Source organism: Limulus polyphemus, unplaced genomic scaffold, assembly GCF_000517525.1.
Source record: "Limulus polyphemus unplaced genomic scaffold, Limulus_polyphemus-2.1.2 Scaffold871, whole genome shotgun sequence".
Lineage (NCBI taxonomy): Eukaryota > Metazoa > Arthropoda > Merostomata > Xiphosura > Limulidae > Limulus > Limulus polyphemus.
The window spans coordinates 143,616-168,216 of record NW_013666481.1 but is presented as its reverse complement, the minus strand read 5'-3'; the positions used below and the strand labels follow the sequence as shown (position 1 = coordinate 168,216).

The 24,601-nt window shown below is 35.2% G+C and overlaps 1 protein-coding gene across 1 annotated transcript in view; it reads left to right on the top strand.

Annotated features, from left to right (window-relative positions):
- LOC106460964 (G1/S-specific cyclin-D2-like) overlaps positions 1-24,601 on the top strand; it is a 46,704-nt gene that overhangs the window by 1,952 nt on the left and 20,151 nt on the right. The window contains exon 3 of the mRNA XM_013920725.2: positions 12,974-13,133. Coding sequence (XP_013776179.1) covers positions 12,974-13,133 — 160 coding nt within the window. The remainder of the gene's footprint in view (positions 1-12,973; positions 13,134-24,601) is intronic.

Genomic DNA, 24,601 nt, shown 5'->3' with positions numbered 1-24,601 from the left:
ACCTAAAACTCATGCTTATGAATGTTTTCTGTGGCGAATATAATAAAGATGTTTTAACATAAGCTAAAACACTAAGTAATACAAGCTGAAAGGGAACTGTATTGACATTTTACCAAATCTTGGTTAACGCAAACTGAAATTTTGGTTCACTGTGACGAGGATAAAAGACAACTAAAAACACTATACATATAAGCAAAAGTTTATTTTGAATGTTCGTGTCAAACTACACAAGGTCTGTCTACTCTAGCCATCCCTAATTTTGAAATGCTAGACTAGGGGGAAGGCAGCATGTCTACAGCACCCACCGCTAACTCTTGCGCTAGTCTAATCAATTAGTGTGATTTGACTGTAACTGTTGTAATTCACCCACAGAAAGCGATTTTGCAGCCACAGACTATCTGATGCATTGTACGGCACGCTAACCACTAGGTCACGACCGGCTCATACAGTGTTTTTTAATAATGTGCTCATTTTACGCAATAACCTGTTAAAAGTTAGCGACGGAATCTATTGACTAGTTGCCTTCCCTCTAGGCTTGGAACGTCAATGCGCAGATAGAATGTGTGTAGTTTTGCGCGAAATTCTAAATAATAAACAAAACCAATGTTTTAGTTAAGTTTAATACAACACACACATTCAAAAAGTGAATGGTTGGAACACAGATTATCAGGTCGTTCATTCAAAATGCTTTCATGAACTCAAATTCTTGGACATTTTTGTAATTCTGATGAAATAAAATTTAAAATCGAGGGAGGTTTCAAGTATCAACAATTCGGCGAATACGGTATTTCAGAATTGTTAAAAACATACAATGCCTTATTTTTTAATCCTCTCCTAAGTGACCAAAATAACACGTGTTGGAAAAGTTTTCTATCAAAACGTGTTCCGATTTTTAATTCACGTTGAAAGAAGTTAAAAGCTCTATAACACTGAAGCAATAAAGTGTTCATAATTTTTTATAGTTTCTTAAATTGGTCTACCAGAAATTTTTGCTTACATGGTTTTATTTGTTTATATTAAATTTTACATTTAATCATTAGTGGATGAAATGTTAAATCATTTACAGTATCTCAGAATCATTAGTGGACTAAAAGTTGCATCATTTACAGTATTTACGAACCATTAGTGAACGAAAAGTTGCATCATTTACAGTACTTACGAACCATTAGTGGACTAAAAGTTGCATCATTTACAGTATTTACGAACCATTAGTGAACGAAATGTTGCATCATTTACAGTATTTATGAACCATTAGTGGACTAAAAGTTAGATCACTTACAGCAGTGTTTTCCAAACTTTAAATAGCGACGCCCCCCTAACTGATCAAAGTTTCCGTTGTGCCCTTCTTCACATTAAGATAATTTTCGCAAGTGATTACAGCAAAGATCAACATTTTCTTTAACTGTTTTTAATATTTTTTAAATGAAGAATGCTTGTAAGGAGTGAGAAAATGCGAGAACAACAACAACAAAAAAAAAGCTTCGAAAACAAAGTGATAGCTTTTTTAGGTTATCGTCGTTTCCAACTATTCTGTTTCTTCCGTCGTTATTTTTGGGCTCTCCCGCCAAAAGGCCGCCAGCATACTGACTTACAGTATAATCGAGGTATTTCATTACATTGTTTGCCCTAAAGAGATCCAGATTGAAAGCGATATATATATATTTGATGTATATATATATATATAAGATTTACGAAAATGTTTTTTGTTTCCTTACGTTTTCTACATCCAAATTGATTAACTGGAGTAATAAGCTATAAGCACTGCGTTTCTTTCCTCAAAAGTCTGTTATCCCCTTTTTTATTACTCTCATAACAGACCATGCGATTTTGAATTCCACAGCCGTTTATATACGGTTTGTTTTATTTTTGAAGTTAAGCACAAAGCTACACAATGGGCTATCTGTTCTCTGCCCACCACGGGTATCGAACCCGGTTTCTAGCGTTGTAAGTCCGCAGACATACCGCTGTACCACTGGGAGGCGTTTATATATATATATACGGAAGACAACTACACGCTATCTTTAGCATGCCTGAGACTGAAGCTCTGGTAAATTTTGATGATTAAAATCCTTAACAGAGCATTTTATTCAAGTTCAATACAAGTTCATGTATTAATAATCGAACGGATAGGTTTTCCTCTTGCAAAACATGGATTATTAGCCTTTCATTTTATTTCCAAACTATCACAACTATTAAATAAGTTTCATCTTTTCTCGTCTAATTTTAGGTTTTCCTTAGGCATCTATAGCCTTATTACACAGATAATATCTAATCATCAATGTTCCCACGCCACGAGCGTGAAGATCTCCAGAGACTCTCATCTCTATTTTTCTAGTTTATTATGATTGTTGAAGGAAAATGAGTGTATTTTCCTGTCACGAAGGTTCAACATTTTCACGTTGTTTTCGTGCATGTTGTCATACCGTGAGACAGAAGTTAGTTGACCATGACCGTGAAATGTTTTAGCGGCGTTCTGTAATTTTGTACGTAAGTTATGAATTTTGGTATAATACGAATTGAAAAATAATAATATCGCTTTAAATTATCATTTAAATGTCCTGTTGAGTGAAATGTTAAAAATTTACCTCTAATATTTTAAATAATGCTAGTGTTTTACAACAAAAATAATTAATTAAAATATGGGTAACTGATACTTTGTTTGTTTGTAATTAAGCACAAAGCTACATAATGGGCTATCTGTGCTCTGCATACCACGGGTATCGAAACCCGGATTCTAGCGTTGTAAGTCCGCAGACATACCGCTGTGCTACTGGGAGCTAACTGATACTAATGAAACGTTCTAAGATTATTTCTGAAGGAAGTGAATAACTTCTTAAGCTGAAAAACACGTGGGAAAATTCTTTATACTATTTCAACATCCATAGTTTTTATAAATCTATTCAAAATAATGATTTATTTATCCATTTAAAAACGACTTATAATTGTAAAAGGGTTCAAACTTCAAAAAATATATTTTGGATAAATAGTGTCCACATCTCTCAAACGTTTACTTCACATAAATACATTTGTCTTGTTTAGATCATGTATCACATTATGTAAAATCTCAAAGATTTAACACTCCTGTTACATGTGTTGTCACCTAATTAAAAAATAAAAACAATAATACCGGAATTCATTTAAGTTTTTGTAATGGCTCTGTTACTTCAGTTTAAGCCCCCCCCCCTCAGTGACACAATGGTATGTTTGTGGACTTATACCACTAGAAACCGGGTTTCGATACCAGTGGTAGGCAGAGCACAGATAGCCCTTTGTATAGCTTTGTGCTTAATATAAAAAAAAAACAACAACTTCAGTTTAAAGTGAACCAACATGAAAAGCAGTTTTAATCAGGGTTCGAAACAAACCCAAAACAAAAATAGGGTTTGAATATTTGTTGCACATTTATAAAAAAAAAATACATAGGTAAATAAACAAGGAATACTTCTAGTATCGGACCATGTTTTCTTTGATGCACTTAATGTAATCATGAAATATATCTTCTAGATATCCATGTTATCCTTTGTCTAGAGATACAAACAAAAATAGAGGCAGGCTTTTAGTGGATGTGTGGCTTATGCATTTCGTTCAAGAGCCTATAACAGTGGGTATATAAAAGTGCCGAGAAAGCATATAGCAGCTGTTTGATGTGAGTGTTGATAACTCATTTCCTGTGTTAGATATATGTGGTGGTACATTTCCCACCAATCGGCTATGAGGCTGCACGTGATGGATCAGTAGACTCTGCCAATTGTATAAAGAGATCGTGTATGAGAACATTTGTAGCACGGCGTACTTGTGTAGCTCCTCTCGTTACCTTAATCAGCAGACGTACAGACTCGGCAATTCTTACAGGACAGTGCGTCGACTTTATGAGTTAGCTATAAAAGTCTGTGCATAAATAACTTGTAAAGATGGACTAGTTCATGAAAGTTCATCCTTATAAAAATACTGGGCCTCGGAAGATGCTTATATTATCAATTATGCATTCAATATCAAAATATATAAACAGATATTTGTTTGTTTTGAATTGCGCGCAAGGCTACACGAGGGCTATCTGCGTTAGCCGTCCCTAATTTAGCAGTGTAAGACAGAAGAAGGTAGCTAGTCATCACCACCTACCGCCAACTCTTGGGCTACTCTTTTACCAACGAATAGTGAGATTGACGCGAAATTCAAACAAACCAAATCTAGATTAAATGGGTGTTTGTGAACGTTTGGCTTTCTACAACTTCAAATCAGTTTTCATTAAGCTTGTTAACGGTACAAGAAAAAATTTCCAGCTTCGTAGTATTCTTTTTTTTTCTTCTTCTTTTGGGTTTTAAAAACTGTTTTTTTTTTTTTTTCAACTATAGATCTCACTTTGCCAGTGAGAGCGTTTGTTCCTGATTGACTTTGGAGCCCTCTGGTGTCCCAAACGTTCTGCTGAGCGAGTTTTTGCACTTTCATGAAAAAAAAAAAAACACTGAAGAATTATCTTTTTTGAAATATTGTTTCCTTCTATTCTACGACTTTTTGTCAAAATTCTCGCTATATGAATATTCTTCCACGGAGAAGTATGAGATAAATATATTCCACTAAAGTATTCACGTATTGACATTACACTGTCCATTGATCAGGAATTCGCCGAAAACCAAATATAGATATTAAATAGAACGACATTACTGATTCAAATTATTCATTTAAGTGCACTCAATCCTTTGTATATCAATAAAAACTGTTCAAATCCCTTCAGTTGAGTTGAAATTGGTAAATTGAATTACATAGAATAAACCATGGTGATAAAAAAAACTTAGTATTCCGAAAAGTATTTAATTTCGAAGTCTAAGTTCAAGGGAAGTCCATTTCAATCTACACTTTGATCAACGTGTATTATTGGGTTATACTAATTTCGGAGAATTCACTCCTCATGAGTAACCCTGAACACAAGTTAACGAAAGAGAGATAAGCTGGACTAATACCGTAGTGGAAAGTATCAAACATAACTCTCATGCTTATGTTTCAACTATTTAGTTATGGATGTTTATATTTAGAGAAAAAGTATAACTTGAGCTAGCCTGCTGGTTCAGTTGGTAAAGACACATACCGCATGCTAGTAAAGCACTGTTAACTTCTCAGACTATTACTACAATATAACATGAAAATACCATAGGCCTTAGGAAGTTCTCTTATTGTTAGTGTTGCTTGTATTCTTTATTTTTAGAAGTGAAAAAAAAAGAGATAAACCTTGAATATTTTGTACTATTTGCCCACGATGAACTATCAGTACATTGTGATTCAAAATAATGCTGTAACGTAGTTAAAATGATAAAGATGTTCATCCAACTTAATATTGTCATATACAGACAGTCTCCCCTATGAGAAATTAGAGAGTGAAGATGTTCTCGAAAGAGTTCAACTATCTCTCAAATATTTTTATATGTGTTCAACACGAACTAAATTAATGGCCGTGTTTTAACAAGCAATGAAAGGATGATTTTTGTTATTGTAGGTTATATACATACAGATATATTAACACCCACATTAACTCCCGTGTGAAATGCCCTTTGGAAGAAGAAAGATCGCCTTTGATTAGCTAGAAGTTATGATTCTGTACATCAACCCTTTAAGACGACTAGCTCAAACAACTTAGACCTAAAAAGGTCAGCCTAAGAAAAAAGCCTAAGCTGTTTGTTATTTGTTGTGGTGGCAGACGTCCAAGGTCATTGTAACAGTACGTAATAAAATCCTTGAGTACATCTGGTTTACTGTATGATTTGTCACTCTTTACGAATGGTACATTCTATAGGAATAGGACAAGCAAAGATCTAAAACTAGAGATGACATCATTGAATCCCAAAAACAATAACGAAACGGTTGTTGATTGTTGAAAATATAGAAGGCATTATTTTCTTCCGTTCATGTGCACTTTCAGTAATTTTTTACATTAAATTTAATAAGGTAAATAGTTACGTAATACTTTTTTTTTCTTCATTTGTACAATGATATCCTAGAATCTTGGACTATTTGAAAAATAATTTGGAAATGCTAAAAGTTCTTAACGATCTGATGAAGGCTTCGGGGTAGAAATCGAAATGTCGTCCCCTTTTCATCCAAAAGCAGTTGTAGTCCATTAAAGTCCTCAAATCATCTATGTCTACTCTACTTAAAGTTCCACTGGAACACCAGTTTCCTTTTGTTTTGTTTTTTGCGCAAAGTCGCTAAGTGGATTACCTATGTACTGTCCGCTGAACGGATCGAACCCATGATCTGATGTCATAAGTCCTGAAGCTTACTGATGAACCACCAGAAGACTTTTGAGAACAAAAAGGAACTGTTATTTTGTTTTCTGACTACTTCACTTTGTATGGAAAAATTCGAAATTTACCATTTAAAATATTTTATTTTTTATGTCGAACTACTGTAAAGCATACCTATATGGGAGAATCCTGGTAGGGAACTAACTGATTATGTTTTGCTCACAAAAAAGATTGTAAGTTCGAATCAAAGTAGCCACCAATTTTATGAAAAAATACACAAATGCTTCGGAAATATTGAAGAGCACCCACCAGAGTTACGTTTTATTGGAAGTTTGTCTGTCTGTATTTATGTAATTTTAATTAAAAGGTACCAGATTCTAATGAAGTACATTTGGTACCCTTTTTTAATGAATTGCTAAGGGAAATTCTAATTGTGTTTTTCGGACAGAAGAATAGTAAAAAAGGGGTTTGTATCTCTGGAATAAAAGGCGCTGGTAAAATCCAACTATTCCCTCGGCAGAAGTCTTCAGTACGGATTGTACATCACTTAAATGATCACTACTGGTGGGTTCCAAACATTGCGTTATGTTTTGTAATTTTATGCTATTTTCTTTTGTGTTATACAACACTTAATGTAAAAACTGACCAACAGGATTGGGTGAGAACATTCATTTTCTGGGTAAAATACAAAAAGGACCCAAGAAGTAATTAGTGGGATTAATTGGAGTTTTGGTTGGTTTGTGTGTGTGTATTATTAGGAACCCTGAAACCAACAGAGTAATGGACCCACAAGCAATTTGGTGCATAAGTAGCTTAGAAAAATGTATTGAAATACCCAATGAACCCATCTACAATTTTAAGGTTAATTGACAGCTCCACCAATTATTCAGTCTTCATCAGTGTTTAAAATATCTTTAACTCTATCCCATCCCACTCGTTTCAAGACTCTCGCTTTGAAAATCTAATAAAACTTGTTTCTAAAGTTCACACTGTTCAATGCTAATGTGTATATTTCTGTGCGCTATGTTTGAATATTTGTTTTGAATCAGTTTTGAATGTGAAGTTTACAGTTGAATTTCAAGTAATTTCCATTACGCTTGCTTTCATATATTAATTTTTGTTAACATTTTTTCCATAAAAGGACAGCATACTTTCTTTTTCACTTTCAAATATTGTTTCATATTTTGAACTCACGTGACTCTATCGAAGGACACGGATTGTTTATCATCATCTGATGCTTCTATTGGTCAAATTCGTGAAAAAGTGACCAATCCAATAGGTATTCAGCGTAACCTGCAGATGAACATCAATTATCAACATCTTGAAGACAAGACATTATTATCACTATCATAATTCTGTTACATCCGTTTGAAATTCTGTGAAAACAAGTTAAGTCATGTTTCTGTACAAAATCTCGGACCCTTTTTAGTGAAAACTGTCCAGGTGGAATATGAATAGGAAAGCCATGCGGTTTTTTGTTCTCTTTGCCTATCCACTTTTTTTATACAGTTATCTGGGTGTGTAACTCCGCTGACATTATCGCTGATAAATCTCCATCTGTTTTTAAATGCTAAGTCTTACTGTTATACCACCGTTAGCTGCACTATGTGTTATGTGCTGGGGACCTTGCTGATAGACCCCCCCAAACAGCATAAAACACTTTTCAATAGATTCATACCGGAAGCACGTCCTGTATTCTCAATGGTCACATTATAAGGTGAGCAAGACCTGACGGTGCGTTTCTGGTGGAACGGTATGTGACCATACTTAAAACTACTCTGTCTTCTTTTGAAATCAGTTTAAGGGTACTGAAGGAAATTGAAATAGAAGGAATTAAAGCCGCTCCAAATGCAGAAGGGGGGAAGGAAAAGAGGGTCTCAAAGCAAAAGGTGTGCATGTGCTCACACTGCATCAGCCGGGTGGTTTAAGATTGTATTTTTTTTATCACGGACTTCACTTGGTTGGCCGTTGTTGTGCTGTTGGGTAAAATCTGGAGAAATAGTCTAAGGGTCTGATCTAACTTACCTGTGCAGACCTTCTGTCGCGTGGAGACACAAAAGAACGAAATAATGGGCATCATCCCAGCACGGGTGCGCCACGTGTCCTTTTGAAACATTAGTCAACCTTTGGAGACTGCATGTATGTATATATATGATTTCCTAAATATTCATATACGTGCTGACGATCTTAGCAACGGATCAACAAATTTCTGCGCATTAAAAAAAAATCAAGTCCTCCACTGAGTGTTGTTTTCAACGAATATCAAGAACGATTAAGCATCACTCCATACCATGTGAAAAATGTTCACTTTTATCAACAATGAACTTTCTAGTAAATATTTTAGGTCCGATTTAGGGCTGTGTATTAAAACGTTTTCATATATGTTGAACTCTAGTGTCTTTGAATTGTGTTGTTATACCAGAATAAACACAACATCGTTAAAAATAAAAAAAAAACACGCTGTAGTAGGCTTACCCACAGTTTGTGTTTCTTTTTGAGCCCCGAGGCCGCTTACGACCGTTGGGGCACCTGAGATGCTAATGCATTATCGGTGATTGTCGGGCAGAATTACATGGTAGTGCCCATCTCCTCTCCGTCCCTAATTTAGCAGTGAAAGACTAGTCAGCAACACCCACCACCAATTTTTGGGGCTACTCTTTTACCAACGAATAATTGGATTGGCCATAACATTATAACGCCTTCACGGTTAAAAGGGCGAACAGGTTCGGTGACAGGGATTCGAACCCACGACCCACAGATTGCGAGTCGAGCGCCCTAATCACCAGGCCATACCAAGACACCACAAGGATCCATTACAAAAGTATGATTATATGATCTAAGTGATATTCAATAAGTCAAGAACACCAGTTTAACAAGAACTTTCCATAAGTTTAACAAGAACATCCCATAAGTTTAACAAGAACTTCCCATACATGGAACATTATACTGAAATTAATAACCCAGCTGTTCCCCATCGGATCAGTGGTGAACTTCAGGATTTTGGGCTACGATCCCTCTGCGGACACATATAGCCCATTGTGTAGCTTTGTGATAAACAACAACAACATTGTTTGTTTTTTAAAAAAATGTGAGTTCTTTGTTATAGAAATATACTTGTTCTTGTTTAAACAGCTTTTGAAACAGCTATAAAGAAAGTTTAAATATGACTGGATACATCAAGGATTAAACTTTTGACATCACTGTAGAGTGAATAAAGTGGCTTGAGTACTATTGGAATTATATAGATTGTCATTGGGCAAATCGCAGATAGCCTACTGTGTAGTTTTCGCTGAAACATCCAACCAACTAACCCTTCTTTTAAAATTCCGAGACAAATTGGTTTTTGAAGTTCACACGTGTTATCGTGACACCAAATGAGAGGAGAAAACAGAAAAATACAGACGTTTTACTTACGCTAGATAATGGTCTTTCAAAAATATTGGACAGGTTGATTTTATTGTAAAAACACACATTTTAAAGAAAAATTGTAAAATTATAGTTTTCACTATAGAAACGCAGACATCGACAATATTATGCCAGTTTTCACTTTTCCAAAACTGGTAAGTTGGTTATTTTGTTGAACTTAATTGTAATGAAAGTTGATCTCTACAATTTAAGCGCAAATATGCTACTTAACGGCAGAAGTCGGTTATGTGTGTTACACAAAATGCCAATCCTGTTAACTCTTTATGTATTGATGTATGTATCTGTGTCGTATCAACAGTGTATAAAAATTCATATATATGTTAAAAATATTACTTAATCAGTACTGTGACATAATAGTATTTGTGACGTCAGTGAGATACATCTTAAAATAATTGAAGTATTCTCACTAAATACTTCTACCAAAGTTGTTGCGTATACGTGTGGAAATACCAATGCAAAGTATATCATAAAGATTTCGTTGTACTTTTATGTACTCTTATTTCTTTCTATATGACTGTCATAAAAACCTGCAATTCTAAACGAAGCTGTAGTATCACCGTATTGATTAGTTCTTGAATATTTTGTAACTGTGAAATTCTGTTTGTATCTGTTAAAAGAACTAGAGGAGTGGATCGAATCATATGTACCAAGCCTTTTTCATCTTCGTTTTCGTCCAAAATCATTGAAAAGACGTCGATAAAGCTTGCTGGTAGCAATGCTGTAAATATATAAATGATTAGCTACGCAGTATACAGGGTGACCCAGAGCAAACCTCTCAATAAAGATACTAAAGACGATACTAATGCTGTTGTATTTTATTTCGCTATTTTTCTTGTGGGGATGCTTACATAATCAGATATGGACAATCTGAACATTTATAATCATAGACTGACTCATTGTTCATGTAAAATAATCATGAAGAAAAAAAAAAGATTTCTTGTGTTATCGTTTTTCTTTATTGGGGAGAAAGGTTCGCTGTAACTCACCCTACAGGGCATCTAGCTAGGAACAAAAATACATATGTTTAAAAACACATTGATTGGTATTGAAAATATAATGATCTGAATGTAAATGACAGCATAACTTAGTAGATGTATTGTTTGAACAATACAGTGAGCCAGTTTCCGTAATCGCCAAAACAGGCTGGATTTGTTTGTTTGTTTTTGAATTTCGCGCAAAGCTACTTTATATCAGTCATTTACATGATACTAAGTCTTACAGTGTGTTAAAACCTCGACTGGCGATACATTATGTGATTTGTGTAATATATGTAAAACAATCCAGCCTGTTCTGGCTCGGCAATGGCAAGGTGGTTAGGGCGCTCGACTCGCAATCTGAGGGTCGCGGGTTCGAATACTCGTCCCGCCAAACATGCTCGCCCTTTCAGCCGTGAGAGCGTTATATAGTGACGGTCAATCCCACTCTTCGTTGGTAAAATAGTAGCTCAAGAGTTGGTGGTGGGTGGTTATGACTAGCTGCTTTCCCTCTAGTCTTACACTGCTAAATTATGGACGGCTAGCGCAGATAGCCCTCATTAGCCGACTTGATGAGTCCTGATACTAAGCGAAATACCTCGTTGACAATGAAGTGGGGTGGGGGAGAAGTATAATCAAAATTGTTATCAGTCTTATTATAATTAACGAGTCTTGTATAGTATGTATAGGTTTCATGTCGAACATAAGCGTTTTTATCACTTTGTAAACGTGTAAAGTGCATGAATTAGTCTTATTGTTGAAGTGTTAGACGAGGTGAAACGTTATGATAGCCTGTTTTTCATACTCTCTAATGTATAGTACGAGTCTTGCAATATTAAGTTACGTCTACAGAATTTTACATAATGTTCTAGTTTGTTCTTGTTTATTCATATCAAACATATGAGAGAGAGAGAGAGAGAAAAAACAACAACTGGACAACACATCCTCGGATTGATCAACTCTATACTTGATAATCACTTTCACCCGAAACTGTTCGGAGCCTTCTACTCGTATATCTTTGAAGGCTATGTAGAAGTCCCGTATCATAAGAATATACAAATTGATCCCATTTAAACCGAAGCGACATTAGATATTTTCGGCGCCTTTAAGGGTGTACTTTTTGTTCATACTCTTTATAGTATTTTTTTTATCATTCTATTGTTTCAGATACCTTTATACTGGTAATGCCGCCAAACCTTCAGTAACAGATAAAAGAACCATTGAAAATTACTTGAGATCGAAACAGTGATGTCTAACGTATCCATCTGCTTCTATCACGATTTTTGGTGAAAAGTTATTACGTCATTCACTAGCTACAGGACAGACTCATCTATTGATAAGCAGTCAGTATTATTTACTCAGGAAATTCAAAGGCTATTAACTTATACAGAAACTAAATAAAACTTTGACTGAAATAACATCCTCTGAGGACATTTTTTTTTATTTTTTAGATTTAACTGTGTACTTTGTGAAAGCGATTCGCCCAATTAATTCGCTAAATTAATTAGCGACGACAGTTTTCTATCTTCGTTTTTTAGTGTTTTTGTTTTTGCAAGACTTTTGACAAATACTTATGTGTAATTTTTATGCATATTTATTTATGTGTACATGTTTCAACGTTTTAGGTATACAATAATTTCTTACAAATATGTAGATTAATTACGTTTTTTTTTTTAAAGTTAAGTGACGTAATGAATACTGCTGGATTGAACCCTTATCAATGTGTGAGGTCAATAGCTTAGATTTATTTATCGACGACAAGTTATTCATGCGGTTGCCCATATACGCATGTTTCAAAGCAACTTGATATATGATTCAATTATTATTAGTGGGGAAAAGTTTAAAATTGTAATAAAATGTATTTTAGTATAGTTAAATTTACTGATAACGCTGATGTATTGCGTTTTCATACCGAAATTTAAAGTTAAACATAAAAGAATTACTTCTAAGTTACAGACTTGCTTCAAAGATTTTCAGTTTTACCCAATATTTATATATGTGCGGAAATGTAATTTTTTTCCATCCTATGTACCTACTGTAGCGGATACTGTGACACAAGGCCTCCCAGAACATTCCGTTTCCTGACTGAGGCCCCCCACCCAGTGTAACTATAGATACTGAGCACCTTTACAGTATTGTATACTTTGTGTATTCTCTCCGACTCCCTGGGAGTCCGAGGCCCCACAGTTTGGGAACCCCTGCATTAAGGCAGAAAATTCATACACGTTGTTTATACTAGTAGAAACCCCTCAGTTTAACTTTATAATTCAAAGTGAATCAATTATTGGTTTACTGTGTTGTTGTTTTTAAAGAACCACTTGTTATTTATTTCTGTAGAGCTGGGAATTGTTGGTGTTGAGTCGACTAAAGTGGGATATATATGCTGTTATTCCCAACGACTTTCTAGAACCACTACTTCACAGACTTCCACTCAGTGAAGAAGCAAGAAGAAAGACCAGAGGACACGCAGAAGTCTTCATAAATATGTGTTCTACGGGTAAGTTTTTCTGGTTTAAAACGGTAAAATGTTTTCACAATGCAACCCTAGAAATATCGCTGGGTCCATATGTACCAGGTTCGAGATCGTTCCGTCGACTTTATAAACACATTTTTCAAAACTGTTTATGAACCAAGTATATTGTAAAACCATGACTTTCTTGAGACACGTATCAAACAAAAATGCCGTTAATACTGAAATTAACCACAGTAAATATTGCTAGGATCCTCTGGGTATTTTACATAGACAATGAGGAATTTCACTTTTTTTTTGGCTTGACTCGCCATCTGCGGGTCGCAGGTTCGAATTCCCGTCACACCAGACATGCTCGCCCTTACAGCCGTGGAGGCGTTATAATGTGACGATCAATCCCACTATTCGTTGGTAAAAGAGTAGCCCAAGAATTGGATGTGGATGGTGATGACTAGCTGCCTTCCCCTCTAGTCTTACACTGCTAAATCAGGGACGGCTAGCGCAGATAGCCCTGGTGTAGCTTTGCGCGAAATTGAAAAACAAACAAACACTTTTTTGTGGTTAGATTTTTAAATTGAGCGTCGTAGCAGGCAAAAACATAATACTAGTGCAGTGTGTGAATCCCACCGGTAGTGAACTATGTAAAAAATAAATTATTACAGTAATTTAGTGTGAAATGATAGTAAAGCTCATTTCAGATTGTACTATGAAACACTTAAATCAACACAAATATTTCTAATATGCCACTTTATTACTATGCAACTACAAACAGCTTTTATTTATTCTTATCCCTAACTGTTCGAACATAATTCAATTCTAATTTCCTTATAGTTGCAATTTCAGTAACGTATTTTCTGTTTGTAATAGATGTTCTTTCTAAATGATTAATTTACATTGTAATGTCGTTTTATAATGTTGATATTCATTGACTGTTTTAAAGATTTCATACATGTCTTCATCCATCTAAATTACTATCCAAACCTTTATTGGTAAAGCTAGATTCTACAAATACAAATAACCCACTGTTATTCTGTAAACATTGCTGTCAGTAATATAACACAAATCATGAAGTTTGTCAGTTTTCGAAACTATCTTCGTTTTGTTTTAATACCTGATATTAGTCAAAAGTGTTTGGGAATTACCCATACTCTACTACAAACCTCACATTTACTACCTGAATTGTAGAGTCTTTTTTTTTTCTTTATACTTGTTTAAGATATTTACGGCCTCCCTAAATCAAATCTGAAAGAAAGACATGCATTATTAGACATGGGCAAGTCAGTACATTAGCAGAACCTGGAACAACAAGGCCAATTTTGAGGTTTAATCGCTCTTCATTACCTGAACAACAAGTCCAGAGATAAGACCGTTTCCTGGTCTATGAGCAGGACGTAAACAATGCGTCTTTATTACCACGAATAATTTTTTTTTTTCCTAGCTCGCTAAGTGAAGCTTGGTAAAATTAATGGCGAAAAGATATAATTGGGTTTAATATCTTCTATTGCTTGAGCAACCATAAGTGAGAAAAAGCGGAAGTTGCACAAACAACACTTCAGTCAATAAGGTAATGTCGTGGGAAAAGATTTTTAAGTTTCGGTTAGATCATAACTGTAACTAGTCATGCATTATAAACTTTAGAATCTCAGCGGTTTCCTTCCTTCTCTCGTAATCACCCGAGAATGTAAGACTATTACTTATTCCTATTACTTATGTTCATTTATTAAATACTAGACAAAATTATTTGTTGGCTTTGTACACTAAATTATACATTTAGGATTTTTTTTGGGGGGGGGATTAAACTGTTATTGGTGATTATGGTTTTACCTTTCTATTATCAAAACCAGAAAGTCAATAAAACTGACTTTATTACATTTTTTAAATCGTAGTAAATAGCCTGTTTATTGGAAATAAAAACGAAAATGTAATAAAACGGTCTTTTAAATATTTTTGAGAATATAACGTTTTTAGCCCAGTTTAGAAGATAAAAAAGTTAAATAAAATCCAACTTTTTCCTGTTTTTAAATTAGTACACTTCTTGCGGTTAACACGAAAAATATAAAATTCAATGCACAAGAGAGGATAAAATTCACAAGAGACGAACAGAAAGCTTCCGTAAATGCTTGAAAAAGACATGAAAGCATTTTGTTTTATGTACAGTGATACTAATTCGAAAGGCGCGACATGGCTAGGTGGTTAAAGCGCTCGACTCGCAATCTGAGGGTCGCGAGTTCGAATTCCCATCACACCAAACATGCTAGCCCTTTCAGCCGTGGGGGCGTTATATAGTGACGGTCAATCACACTATTCGTTGGTAAAAGAGTAGCCCAAGAGTTGGCGGTGATGACTAGCTGCCTTCCCTCTAGTCTTAAACTGCTAAATTAGGGACGGCTAGCGCAAATAGCCCTCGTGTAGCTTCGCGCGAAATTCAAAACACACACTAATTCGAAAAATAGTTACGAATTCCACATATACTGACATGTTTTAAAATACATATTTTATATGGTACAGTTATTCCCTCGCCAAAACAATCATTCGTATCTCAGTGTTCCAGCTTTTGAATTTTCAACAAGCAATTTTTTTTAACGCCTCCTGATCCGATATTCATATAAATCAATCACTCCTACTAACTGGAATTCAGTCAAGTTTAGTAGTAATAGAACTAGAGTATAGTTGACATCAGAATGATCAACTTAAATATATAAACTTTCCTGGGTAGGTGTGAGAAAAAGCCTACGTGTGTGAGAATCAAAATAACAACATTCTTCCTTCTGCCCACAAGACAAGGGTGTAACTTGATGCACTTCATTGTAATTTTGCAGGTGTGGGAACCAGAGATGTGCAAGAGATGTGGGAGGTTTTGACACCGGAAATCAATAAACCCTGTCCTCCCTCATTACTTCAAAACATGGCTTGGGCGTTTGGCGACGTTCTTTTTTTCTTTCCCCATCATTTCCAATTCTTCAGCAATTCGTGATTGCTTACATCATGGTTACCCGAGCGAGTCTGGGTGAAATCGCGCGCGATATTATCACAACCGAAGCTAACCTGTTATTGTTCACCTCTATGACTAAAGTTTACGTTGTCAATTAATCACGCACAAGAGAGATGTATATGCTATTGAAATGAGTTAAATTAGCTTGTGAATACTGCATCATAAATGCTCATTCAGTACATTGAGCAGTCTCGTAGTAAGCTTGGTCACGCCGCAAAATGGCTTCGACTGATCATTATCTATAAAGTTTAAGCTGCTATAAGCAGATTCTTTTTGTCAGTTTTTATACTCAGCTAAATACAAAGGCAGCACAACTAATATGTCTAAGTAATATTATTTCACCTGCTATTTGTTTATTATCTAACTAGGAACGTGAGAGAACTTTCTTATAATTGTATTTCTTAAACAACCAAAACCTACACAACTAGATGTCATTTCTTCTTTCTTTTTTTTCTTTCGTCGTAACGCGTCATTAAGTTCGTTTTTTGTTTGTAATTAAGCACGAAGCTACACAATGGGCTTTCTGTGCTTTGCCCACCACGGGTATCGAAACCCGGATTCTAGCGTTGTAAGTCCGCAGACATACCGCTGTGCTACTGGGGGCTAACTGGTACTAACGAAATGTTCTAAGATTATTTCTGAAGGAAGTGAATAACTTCTTAAGCTGAAAAACACGTGGGTGTTAAAATGTAACGGTCAATCCCTCTATTCAATTAGAATTGGCGGTGGGTGGTGATGACTAGCTGGCTTCCCTCTAGTCTGTCTCTTCTAAATTAGCGACAGCTAAAACAAACAACCATCAAATAGCTTTGTGCGAAAATTCGAAAACGAAGTCATAATCATACAAAGTAACAGCAAAAATGTAGAGGAGGTATCAGTCCACCAACACTTTCGGTTTCTTTGTTCACATTGAATCTTTAAACACTAGCCCAAGAAAACTTGATAGATCAACGTAAAAATGGTTCTATCATACTGTAGTTAGACAAGGTTATTTTGTTTCAATATAAATAAATTTATGAAGTAAAAATACGCGTAGGATTTACGTGATCTCAATGATCTCAATGCAACTTGCCTAGAAAGATTTTTATTTCTATCGAGTGAAGACTATGACGTTATGATAGTTACATAGGTTTATTCGTTTGGTAATTCTGATGTGTTTCATCCGATAACACATTTTTGTAGCTCAACTGTAAGGGATCCAATGTTTGATTTCGTCTCGATAACTAAACTATTCAAATCGAAGTTTTTATGAAGGATCTTAGCTTACTTTTATCATAAACCCACTGTAATCTTTACATTATGTTCAGATTCGGTTACACGTTAAAAAAAAAAAGACTTAGCCGAATATGTTTCTTACTTTCAAGACATACAGTAGTTTAGCTATTTTCCATCTTCTGTAGCTGGGCTGTGTAATCCAAACTATCACATATTTTCAGTGAATGTGCTCTACTGGACTATTACCTCAAATACCAAATTTTAAGGCAATCCACGTGATATTAGTTTAAGCAATTAGCATGATACGGCTGTACCAATTGCATGGGGGTGATTAAAAGAAACTGTTAATCTAAATTCCATGGCATTAGTATAAAGGAAGTTATTAACACTTTTAGAGAAGAAAAACTACCACCATATATTTTAAAGAATCTGGTTGGTTCTGTAAAGTAAAGGTCTGTTCGGAATAATAGGGTTGCGATCCTAAAGCTAGTGTTGGTTACTATCGAGTGTTGCTTTCTTATTTGGTGTGGTTTGTTGTTGTGTATTAACAAAAATTCGTGATATATAATCAAAAAAACACCTTAGGTGTGAAAAAAAAGGTGCGAGCAAAAAAGGATTGAACGTGCGACTTAAAAGACTGAAATCAAAATCGGTGGACAAACTGGTAGGTACACTTATAGCATTGATGATAATTTTACACCAAATATTCATTCATGAGTTAATTAGGCCGTGTATTTTGTTTTATCCACCATCATGCCCAACTGAACAAAAAACTCGGCCTGGCTAACTAATGAATGAATATTTGCTGTAAAATTCATATCAATGATATAAGTGTAGCTACCCGTTTGGCCGCCAGTTTTGATTTCATTCCTTTAAGTCTGCATGATCAATCCCTTTTTGGCCGCACCTTTTTTTTTCACACCTAAGGAGCTTATGATTAGATTTATATATCCATAATATTTTTATCAATGAAAAAATAGTGATTTTTTTTAGCTAAGATAAATACATCAACATATTTAGCAACTTATTAATTCATAATGAGAAACGTTTTTTTCTTTATTGTGTGATTGTGAATCTCATATGTAGCCTAAAATAAATGTGAAAATATATAAGGCACAAATATATAATCAGATGTTCGTTGTGCAAGGTAATCAGTGAGTGGTTCATAGGTGTGGTGACTGTGTAATATGCATTCTGGTATTAACAGTCGAGCACTATAGTTCAGACTTCAAGGTCATCCGACTTAAAAGGATTTATTCTCAGCTTGCTTTTGTCACGTAATCTCTTCAACTTGACCATGAGACAGTGACTAGAATGTAATACAAGATAGGAGATAACTGGTATCTACGTAATATAGGTTACTTATGGTGAACAATGGACATTACGACCACTAGCATAAAATACTCGCGCTCCCTGCGGGGCCGAATCCCCAAAGGCCCCCTCACGATTCAAACTCTTCCATTAGCTTCAATTACTTTTATTGCTACCCCCAGTGAGGCCGGTACCCGAAAGCAAGTGCCATTACGACACCCACCCGTGGTACCTGAGCACGTGAGCTAATGTTGGTACCGTTAGCTTGTGAGTGGAGGTATGAATACAGTTTCAAATAAGGCGTTCCAGAGAATACGAGGGAGGCCAAGAACACAAAATTTTATGCCAGATTCGGGTTCAACGACTCTATTCTTAGAACCCCAACATGTCTGGGTGACTTTCTTGGTGCATTTTAGCCCCCTTGGAGGGAGCTACACTATATAGTAAGGGCCACCCCAAGTCAACCAGCCAAGTTTGGCCCTTTTAGTTCCGAAACTACGAGAAGAATTTGCGGATAAATAAACTAATCAATTCACAACCAGTGTGAATTAATATTGAATCATTCTCAGAGATATCCAGTAAATTTACACCATATCAGAATAGGATGTTATTCACAAACCTGATCTGACAAGTTGGTTTTTCCATACAACTCCCCCTCCCCGGTAGCTCACCGGTAAGGTTGAGGGCTTATAACACTGAATTGAAAGTTCGACCCTTGCGGTAAGCGCAGCATTGTGCAGCTTAGCGTTTAGAAACATACCAAAAAAAAAGACACTCACATAAGCCTAGGCAAGATTTTCTAATAACTTGAAACATTAACCGTCAAAATCTTGCCGTGTCTATAATGTTCCCCATTAGGACAGTGGTAAGTTTACGGACTTACAACGGTAAATTCTGGGGTTCATTTCACCGCGGTGGACACACCAAGTAGCCCAATGTGGCTTTGCTCTGAAACAAACAAGCAAACTGTGGCCATGACGAATACACAAACGTTAATTGCTTACGAAATCAAATGATATAGTGTCGCCTTTATTATAAGCATTTTAGGAAGCGTGGCTTTACAAAAGCATTAGCTTGGTTGTAATATTAAATGTTGAACAAAATATATGTATATATATATTGTTTAAAATGATTTAAAGTGATGCATTTGCTATAAATGGTTACATTTTTTATATAAGCTAATGCTTATCTCTTGAACTAAACTGCTTGTTTTCATTGCTTCGGTTTTAAAACACTGAATATTTTCTTATAGAAAACACGAGACTTAACAGCTAATATAATGCTACATAAAATCCGGATCAACTAAGATCAATCCAGTCGTGAAATTTTGCTGGTATTCATCGGAATTCTGTACTGGTTCTGTTCCGTTTTCTTTTTTTTATTACAAGTGGAGTAACACCTTTTTTTTTTTTAAATCCGGTACCGAGTTTCGTTATTTTTTTATTGTTCTTGGCAGTTCAGTTTGAAAAGTGCATAAACAGGTAGTGCTAAGTTATAGAAAACTTGATACTCTATACGCTGTGAGGTCGGGTCCTGGCAAAGGTAAGTAGTACCTGTACTTCTTTAAGGCGAATTTCTTCGCTGAATTAAGCTACAGAACAAGAAAATGTATAAGTAAAGCGATGATTTACAAACCACGGAACAGGTCTAATAATGTTATTCGTTAAGAATATAAATAATTACAGAAAATGCAGAAACACTAAAACATAAAAACCGTAGAATAAACCATCAAAAGATTATTTTTTTACAATAAAAAGTCGCTGATTAGCTAGAAATATTATAAACTGATAGTGATTTTATTTGGTTCGAAAGATGCCATTTCCTTTCCTTTATTCCGCGGCTGATTACTCTGTCGTTAATTATAACAATTGCTTTATGATACAAAGCCAGTACTGTGAATAATCTGACCGGGACGCAGAACAGTAATCTTAGTTTTAAATTCACTGTTCAAAATTTGATATATGTTATTTGTTACACTGTGTACCATTGAGGGTATATATATATATATATTACGTTACTAAAAGTATAGATACTTATTTGTACACTTAATTAAATACACAGGAGTAAAGTTATTTTATGCCATATGCTCTATTCTGATCTTATGTTAAAACCTATAGAATAGTTGTGGTCATTTTATAAATGTTCTGAAAGTTGTATCCATCCTTAGAATGGCAGAGAGTTAAAAAACGCATCTTGTACAAGATATTGGGGAAATTTTAAATATCTGATTATCTCTCACTCGTTCCTTTCACGTCTTTAAGAAAATCATAACGAGAGAAGTTTTACTCGGTGAAGATTTTTTTCCAACTTGGTCTGCTGAGACATAATATTTCTCCGGCTGTGTTGCTGTAGATACTGGTGATGATATCGCCTTCTGTAGTCTCAGCCGAAGGTCGTCTCCATGGATTTTGTGTTAGCTGCTCAACTACTTATGACAACACCCCAGCAACAAGCTGTGGAATTCGCTAGATTCATTGACCCTAGCTGTGTAGGGGAGATGACTAGATTGAGTCCTTTACATTAACCCGAACTGAAACAAAACGCAGAGTCTTGGCACCGCAAGCAGACTAACTTCCAAGATCTTTGTTCTGATTATGGCATTGTTTACCTTAGAGTGAATATATCTTTCGACAGGTACAATAACACTTCAAATAATTTAACATTACTGTATAAAGAAGTACACGATAAGTTCTATAACTGGTGTTTGTAACCTTTTTTTTTTGTACAAATCACGGCATTTATTACTTTGTCATTTGAAGGCTCATCTCTTCTCAACTTTCTATAATAAATCTATATAAAATCATATAGCTTCGTTTGTTTTAAGTACAAAGCTGCACAATGGACTATCTGTTTCGATGCCAACTGCATGGATCGAACCTCGAATTCTGGCATGATAAACCCTCAAACTTACCGCTGATATTTTACCGGGAAACCAAAATCATATGACAACAAAATAGAATAAATTCATAAAGTAAAGAACTCTTTAAAAAAATTAAATCCCCACAAGGTTGTGTTTTCGGTTTATCTTTTAAAACAGGAAAATAAACATACACAAAAAATTCCCAAACAAATAAGAATTAAAAAGTGACCGAGATTATTTAACAAGGTATAACTACTATTAAAGATACTTAAAAATGATATACAGGGCGAAGTAAAAGTAACTGACCCCAAAGATTATATTCAGTATTAGAATACTGTATTAAAACATCAATGATTAACATGCTCTTTCATAATTATTTTAGTCTGCATTGATTAGTTTTCAATGTATAACAGTTTAAAATAAATACATGTATTATTTCTCGAGGCTTGGGGCATGTTACCTTTGCTTCACCATGTATATAAATGTATTTAAGTCTCTTTAATTATTGAATTCTTTATGGTTTGCACCCCCCTTCCCCCCTGGCCCAACAGTAAGTCTGGGGACTTATAACGCTAAAAATGGAAATTCAATACCCGCCGTGAGTAGATGCCAAATAGCCTATTTTGAAGCTTTGCGCTTAATTAACAACAAACAAACAAATATTTGTGGTTTACTAACTTAAATACAGATTTTTAAACTACCAACGTTATCTCCTCATTCGCTGAATTTTACTTAACTGTGACGTTTCTACAACTTTTGATCTAGCAAATTTCTGGGTGGAGATGACAATAGCCTTATTTATGCCAGCGTTTCCCAAACATTTTCGGACACGGAACATTTTTCAGCTCTAAAACTATTAACAGAACCCTTAAGAAGCAATCTTAGGTTAAAAAGTTAAATCATGAAAAAATTATCGTCAGAAGTTTTCAGTTTAAAGTTAAGTTTTGTTCCAAATGACCATGGAACTGGTAGATGCTATTAAATATCGATTCAGTAATGTAGAATAATGTAGGATATTTTGAAGCCGCCTATTGATTTTTTCGTAGACATTCAATCAGCTTTTAGAATTTCCTATTTTAATTAAACCAGATAGTCGCAAGTAATGTTCTTTTTTTTTCGCTCTAAAATGCAAAGAAACTTCATTTTCTATGAATCGCTTAAAATTTTCACCGTTAGTAGTTTCTGCTATACCTTTCTTTAATTTTTATGTTATAATGTTATGGAATAAGGCGAAATTAGTTGAGCTTCTCATTTTGTTGACTATATAATTTTGAAATCAATTTTAAACATATAACATCCAACACGGAACCTGCCGATTATGAGAGACTTGAATTGCACTCAGCCCAGTCAGGTTAAACTCAGCGTATTAAGAGGCACTGATCCTCAACCATTAAATTTTTACTTTTTGTTACTGTTGGTGGTATTGAGGTGATTGGACTATCCTAAAATTATATTGTGTCAGAAAAAAAAAATTAGTTTATGCAATTTGTACTGAAAGGGTAGTTTTTCAAAATGATCTATGCGTTATTTACTACACGAAAACTTACACTTACAAAAGTCATTATGTTAATTCTCTTCTGAAACAACATATTATAGTTACAGGTGTAGTATAATCTAGCCGCAACATAGTCTGGAAAATCATACACAAATGCTCTTAAAGATTTGGTTGGTTTCCAGTGGATGTGCGCATTACGCTTGCCTTGTTGTTGTGGGAGAATGCATTGCCATTTCGACGCATTTTCTCTTCATATTTTATCATTTCTTGATTTTCTATTCTGTTTATTGTTTCTGTAAAAATTATGAAGCATTGTTATTTGTTGATGAAAAAAACATATATTTCTGACAGAAGAACAACAGCTTGTCAGAGCTATTCATTCATGAGAAACCAGAAAAACAATAAAGACAAAAAAGCTCGTTTTGGTGTAACCAATTTCATATTGGGAGGCTGTAAACTACTAGGTAACATGGACAGGCTGAACGTCAACTATAGTATACCATCACATAATGACTGTAATGTGCATAAAATGGCAGTATGGAACTCACAGACAAGGATACGCGGAATTTATAAGGGCTGCAGGAAAGTAGTTGGAGTAACTATCTGTGACCAAACATTAAGGAATAAGGTTCACGACTCCGACCTTCTGGTCGAGAAAGCTTACTTCAACACCAAAGTAGAACATATATATCATCTAGACTTTTGTCGAGGTGATCACCTGAACTAACAGTAACATCATTGGACTTCTGTACTTTTGACACTTGTTTGTTTGTTTGGAAGTTCGCGCAAATCTACACGAGGGCTATCTGCGCTAGCCGTCCCTAATTTAGCAGTGAAATACTAGAGGGAAGACAGGTAGTCATTACCACCCACAACCAAATCTTGGGCCTCTCGTTACCAACGAATAGTGGGATTGGCCGTCACATTATAACGTCCTTACGTTTGAAAGGTGCGAGCATGTTTAATGGGAAGGAGATTCGAACCCGCGGCCCGCATATTGCGAGTCGAGCGTCCTAACCACCTGGCCACGTCAGGCCACTTCTGACACATGAGGTTTCATGTCTCTACCATGATCGAAAGGTAAGTGTCCAAAGAGTTAGAGATGAACGGTAAGCTCAGTGTAGAATCGTTGAATATGACCTTATTTTGTAGTAAAGGTTCATTTACGATGTGAGAAAGCATCAGTACAAAACAAAAGGGAAATTAATTTCTTATTGTTATACTAATGTACTTGTACAAACTTTCACGGGTACAAGCACGCAAGACTTTCTTCTGGTGCAGTGGTTCATACTGAAAACGGAAAACAAGAATACAACGAATTTCAAAATAACTTTATAAGAATATTTTTATTCTGCGCTCTTCCTGAAAACAAAGAAATGTAGTTTACTGAGTTTCCCGAACATTTGAGATATTTCTAGCCACACATTTTTGTGTTTTACGAATACATAAATAAATGAGAAAATTGAGCCGTGAAAGGAAACTGAACGCTCTTCCCGCATTGGCCTTTGTAGCGCTACCCGCAGCAGAGGTGGTCAGTTAGTGGAAACATAACATGAGAGTTGCGATTACATATACTTACAGCGACCATGATAAATGAATTGGCCCGGCATGGCCAGGTGGTT